General features: G+C 36.6%; 1 protein-coding gene across 3 annotated transcripts; it reads left to right on the top strand.

Moving 5' to 3' along the window:
• The first annotated feature begins 5,538 nt into the window (after positions 1 to 5,538).
• CCDC107 (coiled-coil domain containing 107) lies at positions 5,539 to 11,957 on the top strand. Of its 3 annotated transcripts, none has more exons than XM_083366477.1 (6): positions 5,539 to 5,800; positions 6,709 to 6,908; positions 7,724 to 7,790; positions 9,960 to 10,050; positions 11,027 to 11,136; positions 11,561 to 11,957. In XM_083366477.1, exons 1-6 carry the CDS (start codon positions 5,647 to 5,649, stop codon positions 11,833 to 11,835), a joined length of 897 nt encoding a protein of 298 aa, XP_083222603.1. In that variant the 5' UTR covers positions 5,539 to 5,646; the 3' UTR covers positions 11,836 to 11,957. The 3 variants fall into 3 exon arrangements, with proteins under 3 accessions (XP_083222603.1, XP_083222602.1, XP_083222604.1); XM_083366476.1 differs by having other exon boundaries at positions 5,546 to 5,800; positions 6,703 to 6,908; XM_083366478.1 differs by having other exon boundaries at positions 5,557 to 5,670; positions 6,703 to 6,908.
• Positions 11,958 to 12,228: the final 271 nt, after the last annotated feature.

Below are 12,228 nucleotides of genomic sequence, written 5' to 3'. Positions count from 1 at the left end.
CTGGTGTTTTAAATCTCTACATCTACTTTATTTCAGTTGTTAATGGAGATATCTCAAGTATACTTTTGTTCTATTTTATAGGGTGTTTCAATAAGGGTGAGCAATCCACAATCCTACCACCAGTCCATTGAACAACTTTTGTGACCTTTTGAATTCTGTCTGCAGTTGTTGAAATTGAAGGAACAAAATATTTCCATTTTGAGCTGGGGAAAACAACTACAGCGTTACTCCTAAAATGAACATTTTGTGTTGTTCATTTTATTGACTGTACTTTTATTGGTCAATGATTGAAATAAAGTTCTTTCTGTCTTACTATATTTTCCCCTATTATTGACAAAGCAAAATCTGTCAGTACAAAATGTCAGCATAAAATGGATTGCCCACATCAGTCCCTTTTCCCTGCTTCTGTTGCAACTCTATGCAGAATTGTGTAGTTTTGATCTTTGGGCCACCAGCCACAGTATTCTAAATGGGTTTTCTCCCCTAGCTTTGCTACTATCTCCCTTAGCAGGTTACCAAATAGTAGGAAAACGCCCATTAACTGTAGCATTGTAGTATAAATGAACGGTTTTGACAACATTGTGCAATTATGCTATTTGCAGATTCTGCCTCAACTTCAGTAGGCTGGTTTGTCTAGCCTTCCTCCCACATCCCATCTGGGCATCTGACAATTTCAGAAAAATGTGAAATAAAGAAACATATGAGATTGCCCCCAATCATAAAAATGTTTCTACACAAGTGTTCAATTAAACAGTGCCAAATATATTCTAATTTTGAAAGGGTAATAGACACAAATAGAAAGTCACAGTGACAGAGTAGTTCTAAGCAGGAAGGAAACAACAGTTGCACATCATTGTGCAAGAAATTAAGATTTTGTACAGCTGGAGAACTAAAATTGACTTGATACTAGTTCTGTTATTTCCCAGGAGGAAGAAATTGAAACTGACAAAATATCCATAAAAGCCTAGTTTTATACTCCTCAGTATTTTTAAGTCACTGCAACAAGGAAAAGCAAGGCCCACTCCATCTAAAGATGTTCCACTGACATCACTCCAGACTTGCACAGATAAATCCAGAATAAAATAGTGGAGACCTTCTGATTAATCACACCAAACATTTTTTGAAAGCTGAACCAAATTAAATTACAACTATTAACAGCTAAGCCTGGATTTATTCTATGTATGGAGTGCCTTTACAATAATTTCATTTATTCTAAACTGTTATGTATACAGATTTTCTTGTGCTAGAAGATTAATTTCAAAATACTGTATATAGAGCTATTTTTGCTGAATTATTGTAATAGCTATCATAACTATACTGTCTTAAACCACATATTTATGTTTGGGTTATTTATTCATTCTTTGATAAAAATGATAAAATAATCTAAATAGTATGTCCACATACATTTGTAAACTCCTGAATAATCTTAAATTTAGAATTTTATTTCCTCATAATGTTTATCAATGGTACCATCACTGTAAAATGCTTGTCTGGAGGCATATTCTATCCACACATTTTTCCAGATAATGTAGTTTCAGGATTCCGTATACTTCTAAGGATATTTTATATATCTGCAAAGCCTGCAAGACCCAGCTTTAATTACATTTTGTCATCTGTCTCTCTTAACTGCACTATTAAATTTTCAGCCTTGTAGAACTGTAAAGTGAGATGTTTTCCTCGCCAAATTCTGAATGTTCTAATATTTTTGGAAGTAATTAAAAAAGCACCGAGAAATCAATTTCTTAAACAGACAACCATATCTACAATTTAATTTTATGATCTTCTGAAATATTATAGTATCATAGTTTTTCATGTCTAAACTGTTTTTAATAGAGTGAGATTTAGCATTTAACATAAAAGTGAGAAAAGCAAAATAAATTTTCTTAACTGAATATATACCATCAGCTTTTTATAAATCTGTGAAGTATTACTATATCTTAATAACCTTTCAAATAAGTTTTCAAAGGGGATTTATCAATAAAGCTGCTCTATAGCAGGGCTTTTCAACCTTTTCACCCATTGTACCACTTTTAGGATATGGCAACATTCGAGTACCACCAGTCGCCTAGCAAGGTGTCAAAAACCTGATGACCAAAAAAAAGAGAGAAAGAAATAAAAAGAAAAAAAGTGATGAAGTAAAGGTAGTCCTTGACTTACAACAGTTTGCTTGGTGACTGTTCGAAGTTACAATGGCACTGAAAAAAGTGCCCCCAAACCACAGCTGAGCGAGACACCTGCCAGCCTGGCGACGCTCTTCCTCCTGTCCAAGGTTTTCATTGTTGTGAGCATTTCTGTTGAGGATTGGCAGCAGGGGTGGGGTGGGGTGGGGTGTTTGGTTTTTATTCCCTGTCTGCTGGGTGGTTGCAGCAGGTTTTGGTCACTTCCCATGACCCTGGGACACTGTGACCATCATAAAGATGAATCAGTTGCCAAGCATCTGAATCTAAATCACAAGACATTCCAGCTGATCAGCGCTTCTTCTGGGCTCAAAAGCACCGGGATCAGCGCCGAGCTCCAGCTGGACCCTGGCGCTGATCCTGGCGCTTCCCCTGAGCCCTGACAGCCCTGCAGCTCCAGCCGTCTCTCACTCAGGCTTGTGCGGTGCTGCCATTCCCCTCCCCCGCTACTTTTCTAGGATGGTCGTGTACCACCTGCCAGGTGCCAATGTACCACTGGTTGAAAAGCCCTGCTCTATAGCATGTTTCTACTTAGAATTAGAGAAAAAAGGGGAATACACTGGCCTATTCTACTGTAAGAATGTTCCTCTTTTCCCTTAATGAAATATAGTAAAGGCTTCTTGCTCTAGAGACAAATAGCTGTCAAAAGGATAAGGGGAGGGGAGATGATCAGTATGAAGCAGAGGTAGCCACAAGTGGGTACAGTGATGCCAAAAGTTTGTGATGACATCACAATGAAAGAGAGATAGTTAGGGTGGAGGCTTATTAAAGACCAAAGGAGAAAGGGCATCTTTGTCTCCCAACATCCCCCAAAAACATCTCCAATCACTTCCATAACACATCATGAATTATTTTGAAGATAAACTGAGAAACTTTATCAAGTTTGTACATTTTGAAGCTGTAGTAGTACACTGTAACATCAACTTAAGGAGGGAAATACTACTTTAAAACTAATGTATTTGAGAATAACTTAAGGGTCTTTCAATTACAGGGGCATAAGCAGGGTATAATAAAAATATCAAGATGGCAGCTGTGATGGTATGATCTGTCCATTTTTTTAGGGAACACACTTAAAATTAGTTGGAGCTTTGACCACACCATTGTGTCTATCAATTTGATTTTTTTGACCACACTCTGAAGATAAAAGTCCCAAGTTGTAGTCCATCCTAGTCAACTGTTCATTTCTGCCACAATCCATTAGCAGGAAAAAAAATGTTTTAGTATTTCTTGTGGTATGTTTCCTGACCTGTTTTACTTTGAAGGGCTGACAACAGAGACAGATGAAGACTGGTAAGCCCAGTAGACAGGGCAACACAGAAAGTAAACTGGTTCTAGTGGGGATGCAATGCAAAATACCAATTTGTTCCATAGATTGATGGTCCACTAACCCTATTAATATGCATGCTTGCTTTCCCCCAATTTTTAGAGGCTGTGCATTGACTCAGGGCAAGGGAAATGGTTATTGCATCAATTTTTCCTGCAGTCAGGCAACTGAGGAGTGTACATGTGAAAGAGAGAGGGGAGAGATTTTTAAAAGTAAAGTTTGATAAAATAAAAAAGGAGCAGAGGGGTAACTCTTCAAGTGAATGGCTGTAGGTGGTAAGCAGTGGTGGGATTTAGCTGGTTCGCACCAGTTCAACCGAACTGATACCTGATACCTTATTTTTTGTTCAGTTCGGCGAACCGGTTATGATAAATCTGAGTCTCCGCTCCTGGCCTTCCCGTCTCCGGTTTTTCCAAGTTTTAATTCAATCCGATACTGAGGTTTTCTCTCTCGATTCCTCCCTTTAGCCCTTTGGGTCTTACCGCTCTCACGCTCTTCAGGGTGATGGAGGAGGGTCTCCAAAGCATTTTTCATGCCCAAGACCACCTCCGCCACCCTGCAAGCGGAGGCGGGGCGGGGAAGGCAGGCGATCCAGACGTGCTGCACGGCGGCAGCAAGCAGAGGCAGGCAGGGGAAGGCTTCCACCAGCACCCCCGCCTGCTGCTGCCATGCAGCTCGTCCGGATCGCCTGCCTTCCCTCTCCCCGCCTCCGCTTGCAGGTTGTCGGAGGAGATCTCCCTTGGGCTTCTCCCACTTTCTCCTTCTTTGAACAGCCATTCGCTCCCATTGCTGTTTTTTCAGTCCCGGATCTCAGTTTGTCCGGAGCCTGTACAGAGGGTCTTTAGAAACGAAGTCCCTCAGCTATCAGGTGGGGTGGGAACCATTCCCTTCGTTTTTGGACCGGCTCTATAATGGAATGGAAGGAGCGGCCCGAGGACTCCAATCTGGCTTTGTACGCTAGTCTTGCGTCTCAAAAAACTGGATTTCCCGCCGGATTTATACTGTTTAACTTTCTTTTCTTCCCATTCTGCATCAAGTAAACTTTAAACTTTAAAGAAAGTTAAACACTATGGCAGCGAAAATTCAGCAGGGGGAAAAAAACATTTTTTGAGACGCCAGACTAGCGTGCATTCACATGCCTCCGATCCCCTTGCTTGCTGTAAAGCCAGATTGGAGTCCTTGGGCCGCTCCTTCCAGCCCATTTGGGAGCCGGTCCAAAAGAGAAGGGAAGAGTTCCCACCCCACCCTACCCGATCGCTGCGGTGCTTCGTTTTCAAAGACCCTCTGCACAGGCTTCGGACAAAACTCCGGGACTGTAAAAACAGCAATGGGAGCGAAGGGCTGTTCAAAGGAAGAAGGAGAAACTGGGAGAAGTCACTACCGAACAGGCGAGGCGCGACAGATGTTAGGGCGTGGTAGGCCTGGCTGCGGGGGCCTTCTGGCACGCTAAGCGGTTGCGGGGTGCGTGGGGCAGCTCCCCCCCTCCTGTCCTGCGTGGTAAGCAAGATAGTTGTAGGTGCACTGGCACATGGCCATACTCTCCAGAAACAAGGGTATTTTATGTGTGTCTCATTTTGGCCAAAGTTATATTTTAAATATCGACATACACTCAATTTTTTTTATATCAGCCGCATTTTTCAGTATCCAGTATCCAGTATTCAGTATCCAGTATTCAGTATATATACACACACACTATGTATGATATTAGAATTTATTAGCCTCTTTCTGCATTTACAGCCCTGATAATGTGCTGAAATTGAATTGATTCCAAAACAGTTTACCTTTTTCTCGTCAACTTTGTTGCAGAACTACATATTTATAATATCCTAAAACAATTGTAAGCAATGGTTTTCGCTCTTTTGTGAACAAAAGTAAGATTTTGTGCTAGAAATGCGTGGCTTCTAGGGAAATTCCCTTCCTTCCACTTAATCGCCACGCCAGCAGTGCCTGGAGCCCATTAGGGGGCGCTACAAAAAATAAACCGAAGATGAAGGTCTTTCTTCGCAAATCTATGGTTTGTTTTTCTTCCGCTCCCCTTTTCCAGCTTCCTTCCAGCTAGTATTTGTTTATTTGAGTGACTGTAGGTGACCGATAGTAAAGCCGACAGCCCCTTCTCGGCGGGCAGTTTTGTCCCTGCGTGACGCCATGACGTTTTCTTCGATGCAACAAGTGTTCGTCTCCGTCGTGCTGGTGCTTTGCCTATTCGTAGTGATGCCCAGGATATTCACTGGGGGAGGGAAGTTTCCGCGGAGTGCCAAAACTTCCTCTGGCCGGCCAGCTCCTCACCAGCCCCGACACGGTATCGTACCGGCGCCCATTTCTTCCCTGTTCCACATTCTGTCCCTTCGTGGCAGACAAAGATGCTAGGGAGGCGGCTCTAATTTTTCTTAACGGGCTTTCCTTGAATAGCTGTTAGCTTTGCTTTGGATCGTTCGAAAGAGATAGATAGATAGATAGATAGATAGATAGATAGATAGATAGATAGATAGATAGATAGAGAGAGAGAGATAACGGCTTATTCTTCCAATGAATTAGATTTTGTTAACGAAAGGGGAACTGGTTATTGGCGCCACAGAGCAAAGCAAATGAAAAAGCCTCATCTTAAACTGTAACTTGATGAAATTGTCACAACACTTCTGCTAATAAAAAGCTCTCTTCTTTCCATAATTGTTTGGTTTGATGTCAGGGTTCCGTCTGCAATAAGGGGACATGTTAAAAAGAAACTAGTCCTAAAGTGCCTTACAGAGAAGTTCCTTAACATTGACACCATGTTCAACTATAGCTCGAATTAGCCTTTCTTGGCTAATGTCCCTATTTGTTGGGTTATTATGCCGTTTCTAGACAGCTTGGCCAGTATGAGCTAAGGAAAATGGGGTTAGTACTTCAACATATTTGGAACACACCAATATTGATCAGGTTGCTTTGGATTATTTCTTAGAAAGGAAAAAAATTGGCTTTTGGTGACTTTCACTGTCTCAAGGAAAAACATCCATGTTCTCTCTATAATCATTTCTATCCCTTTTCTCACAAACTATTAATAAAGCTAAAATAGTACAGGGATTCTTATTAATGTGTTTGTTGACAGGAACTATCTATACATATAGTGTACTTCATCACATAAATATCAGATTACAGCATTAGTTTTTATTAACTGGCTTTGGATTTAACTGGTTCTGAATTATTAAAATGTTTATTTTGTAGGCGCAGCTGAGAAAAGTCTGCATACACCAACAAATTTCGAAACTCCTGAAAGTAAAACATATCAAAGCATCCAGCAAATGAGAAATGCAATGGAGAAGGAGTTGAAGACTGAACGGACTAGAGACAATCGTAAAGACTTTGCATTAACCCTAATGCCGCTATATGCTATTAGTGTGGGTGTGTTTGCTTTATACAAATTCTTAAAGGTAAATATAAAAAAAAATCAAATCTGGACTGCCAGGTGGAAATATTTTGTAATAAACACCTATATAAATATATCTTATTTTGCCCAATATATGGTATCACATAGAAATTCAAGCATTTTTATCTTAGTAAATGTTGAAGTAAAAGTTAAAATATCATGGCACATATAATCTAATGAAAAGTACCAGTATACAGGGGGAGTGCACAACTTGCATCTCCAGGTCTGCTTGTATTTTCTGCATGATTTTTGTGACAGCTCCCTCCTAAGACCTTTCAAAATACTTTTTGAGACAAAATTGGAAAATAATGAGCAATAATAAGCAATCATATACATAGAATGAAGGCTATTGCTAAGCACGTTGGTTTGTGCTTAAATTGTAAGCCGCCCTGAGTCTTTGGAGAAGGGCGGGATATAAATGGGATTAAAATAAATAAATAAATAAAATAAAATATGAGAAGTAATTAAATTTGCTATATTTTAAATTAAATTGCATTTTGTCCTTGTGTTGCTAACTTTCTGGAATTTGCATTATGCAACTGAAAGCATGTAAAGTCTTGACCTGAAAAAGGTGGCATTTTTTATAATTTACTTTATAATTGTATTATAAAGTTTATAATACAATTATAATTTTATTATAATTTACTTATCTGAATATTCTGGATTGCTATTGACTTTATTAAAGTACTGAAACGAAACAGAAAACATGTTAATGTAGGAATATTTTGGAATATGTAAATATTTTGTTTATATAGTACTGTTACTTTATTAGTCTTACATATTTGAGGCTATTATAGAAATTGTTTTCTGATTTTATAGATGAAATCACAAGAAGAAAATTTATCAAAAAAAGAAAAAAATGCAGAAGAAAAAACAAAAGAAACAGGTAAGAATTGGGTTACAATGTTTGCTTATAGTTTTTAAATCCTTATTGACCTAGTATAAATTATCAAATGTTAACTTAGAATTGAGATGTATACACGAGTTCATTAACCGCAGCTTCCCATTTCAGTTTTTATTATTGCTTCATTGTTTAATTGGCAAGTGGAAAACTTTGTCTTCAAAGTACAATTCTGTGGTAAAAACTCTCTGTTCATCCAGAGAACAACTTCTTATCCAAAGAGAATAATGTCTTGAAATTGAAAAACAGCCAAAAGTTTAATGTACTTTGCTGATACATTCACATTCTGTCAAAGAAAAAAAAAGTTATGTGGAATAGCATTTCTTTAACTTTCTTTTTCATGATTGACATTCGTTTTAAAAGGTGGAGCTCATGTTGTTCCTAATTGCAGCAGATGAGTGCAACAGCTTTTTGGAGACACAGAAGAGACTTTATTTTTCAGTTCAGAAAATGGCATAGTTAAAGCTTTAATGAGTAATTTATATGAAAAAGAGATTCACCTACCTGGAGAATCCTAATAAATAATATGTCCTAGACCCTGACATAATGTTCAAAGTGAATAAAGACATTCAAGATGAAATGATCCATTTACTATGCAGAAGTAACTTGCACTCTTTAAATATTCCTTATTGGGCTGAGAAAGATCACCAATATTTATAGAAAAATATATACTTGAGTTCTTTTCGTCCCAGGTATGCTTATTGTGAGGTTCCTATTTCAGTTCCTTGCTGGAATGGAAGTTCTATTGCAGTAAATTTTTTCCTTGGCAATATGGAATCATATCTGACTTCATAAACACATAAGCTATTTAGCAAAGTTCTTTTGGCAGCTAAACAATGACATTTCATTTTAATTATTAAGCAATATTTTGTTTTAACTCTGGAGAAACAGTATACTGCATAACTGCATACAAAATGGTTTAATCAGCATTCTATTCCAACTGAAAAAGTACATTGTTTATATAGAAGTACTATTAGAGAATAAGTTTGGAATTGATATATAAATATTCTTAAATTCAATAAACAGACTGCTAATTAGGCCACATTGTATATACCATGACAATGTAAATATAACTTCAGAGAAATACAACATTAAACTGTATCTAAGTGGGGTATTCATTGGGTTGATTTTACTGGGACAAAATCAGTTTAAATTCCTCTTCAATGCATTGTGGTTTTGTAGTAATTTTGTTTGAGGGATTCCTTGGTGGTCTCTGAGCTTGCTTGTTTTCTTGCAGATGTTTCATTACTCTAATTAAGTAACATCATCTGTGCCAGTAAGGAGCACAAGCAGCACTCCTTACTAGCACTGATGATGTTAGCTAGTGCTGAGAAACAAACAGCACTCCTGACTAGCAGTGATAATGTTACCTAGTTAGGGTAATGAAACGTCTGCAAGAAAACAAGCAAGCTCAGGGAACACCCAAGGACCCCTCATTTCAACCCTGAGCTACAAATATTCTCCTTCAATGATAATTTTGTTTGTTAGAAATGGTACTGTCAACGCTGCTAGCATCAGATGTTCTTGCTTTGACAACATGTGGAGAGGCAGCTTTGCTTCTTTAAAACTTGTGTGTTACTTTTATAGTTAAAATTAGTTGATACTGGGGGGAGTAGAAAGAATGTCAGGGTTGTTTTGAAATAAGAGAAGATAAGAATTTGGCTGGTTGTTTAACAGGAGGGAAAGCTTACAATTCAAACTAATTGGAGAATGTGATTTATGACGATTAATTAGAGGGAGGAACTGCGCTTTGATACTGTGCACTTAGGGGAGGGGAATCCAGATTTCGGCTTGACCATGTACCTGCGGAAGCTATGCTCTTTTGATTAAAGACTCTTTAAGGTAAACGATGCCTCGAGGTTCTTTGAAGAATTGCATCTGTCGGAACCATGACAGGTACTTCATTTTCAGTTCGTGTTCAGATCTTTTTAAAATCATTTTTGAAAAACATCTAGGGTATAAAACAGTCTGTTTTAGAACCCAGTAGGAATTCCTTTGTGTCCTATTTATTAGAAAAATATTTTTTTCAGATCCTATAATCTGAATCGAACTGTAGCTATTATACTTCCACCTCTGCCTATTGCTTTACTTTTTTTTGTTTAATCTTAAGTTTGATTTATGCTAGCTTTTAAAAAGTGTATATTCTCACTTTAGAGCATCAACTTTTGGAATTGGAGCAACATCTTGCACAAACAGAAGAAATGTTAAATTCATTATTGACTCAGTTAGATCCACTTTCAAGCTGGTGAGTCAGATTAAATCATAGCATTTCATTTAAATGTTATGTTTACCTTCAGATATGGTAACGAGATCTGGGAGCATGTTTGTGAACCTAAAATAAGAACAGAATGTCAATATATCATGGATGGCATATTTTCTCCTATTTTTTTTTTGCAATGCTTATTACAACTGATATTTCACTGAGACAGTTTTACCCCTTTTAGGGGTAAAAAGGAACAATAATTAGAATTTAAAGGTGTCATCACTGCTTTTTAACCATTTCTTTTGAACACATAATTTGTATTTATTTTTGAAAAATTTATACTACTATCATATTACTGAGATAATTTACAACTTATAGCATTAATTATGCTATTAAATAAATGAAATAATAAAGTTACTTCTACATCAAGTGTACTTTATTTCTTTTGCTATACCTGTGTCTTGAAGTACAAGAATGTAAATATATCTATAGTTGCTTATGCCTACTTTAAAGTAAATCTAGTTGGATTCTGTTTCTGCATTATCCAAATAATTGCAGATTTGTATTTTAGAACTTTTGCAGCAATGGCTTTCTAATATAATTAAAATCATGTAGTGGCTGACAAATTGAAGGAATTTCCAGTACTTTTAAAAGAGTATACTGATATTATTCAACAATACCATTTAAAAAGTAATTAGATTTTAAGATTATAAGCTGGTTTGGATAGAGTATTAATCTGTGTTTTAGTACTGTATGTAAAAGATCCTGGAATAGCTTTAAGACATGAATAGAAATATAATGAATTTTATATTAGTCTGGTTTTCACCTAATATCGTGTGGGGCTGATTAGAAATGAGCAATGTAATCTTAATTTGAATTTTAGTTTCATTTAAGTAAAATATAGTTAATGTGGTTGATCTAAATTTAGCAATAATGCAAAATAATTCAATATTATTTTAATAAATTTGTAATTATTTTCTGTCATGATTAAATCTGATACAGCTTTTTGGCTTTTCAGTATTAATACTTTGGCTTCTGAGCAGAAAGATGAAATTATGGAACAACTTGAGTCCATTAGAAAGCTGATGAAAGAAAGTGGATTAGACAAATCGGCCATGAAACCACAAGGTACTTTTGGAGGAATTTACACTCTCTAATAAATCACCACTAGATATCTTGATCATTATTTTTAAGCAGGTTTTCCTCAAGTGTTGCAATAATCTGCATATTCTTTTGTGCATATGAATTGGCTTGTTCCATTTTATCTATTTTTAAAGTTCCAGGCAAGGCTAGAGCTTTTATTGTTTCTTGCTAACTAACTACCATATTATATATGACCTATTAACTGCCTATTAACTTGCTTTTTGAGCAACTGCAACAACTTGCTTTATGATTTAATAGATAACATAACTGGTGATCTATCAAACTAATGCAATGCACTCTCTATTGTAAGAAAAACAAAAGTTTCTAATTTTCTGGTAGTAAATTGGTTTAATTGCAAAAACAACCTAATTGTAATGTTGTGTTCCAATTTCCTCTTGTGTGTATTAAGATATTAGCCACCATACATGCCAAGAGAAACTTGAAGATCTAATACAGTCATTCAGCGAACATCCGGAAGCCAAAATAGATGAGGATATGTATGAAAAATGTGAGCATGATACTACATTTGAAGATATGGAAGAGTCTTATGGTATAAAAAAGTATCAGCATGTTGATCATGAATACTTACTTAGTACCATGGAAGAACCAAAAAAGACGGAAATAACCAATCAAGATGTAACAGAATTAAATATTGGGTTAAGAAGACGTCTTAGGAACGAATGAATGAATTGTAATGAATATTGGACATTCACCATTACTGCTGTATGTTTTAAAATGATATATTTACGAACATTTCTTATTTATTCTGAATAAAATAATCTCTGCATATACTGCACTGAAAATTCTACCCAGTATCATAATCACACAGATTCATTTTTAAAGTTGTTAAAAGTGTGGGCAGGGCTACGAATGATATTGTAAGTTTATGTCATATGGCTCTGCAGAAATTATCTGCAACAAATATGGAATCTATTAGTTGCTTTAGTTACTTTGCGTTTCAGTGAAACTTTAGTATTGGTTCTGATTCTGATATTCTTTTTTTTTGAAACAGTGGGAATAGGTTTATTTCTTTGAGACAAACTACTTAAATTTCTTTACATTAAATATCAATAAGTC

This window comes from Vipera ursinii (assembly GCF_947247035.1).
Source record: "Vipera ursinii genome assembly, chromosome: 6".
In the NCBI taxonomy this organism is placed as follows: Eukaryota; Metazoa; Chordata; class Lepidosauria; order Squamata; family Viperidae; genus Vipera; species Vipera ursinii.
This window is presented reverse-complemented; position numbering and strand designations above follow the sequence as displayed.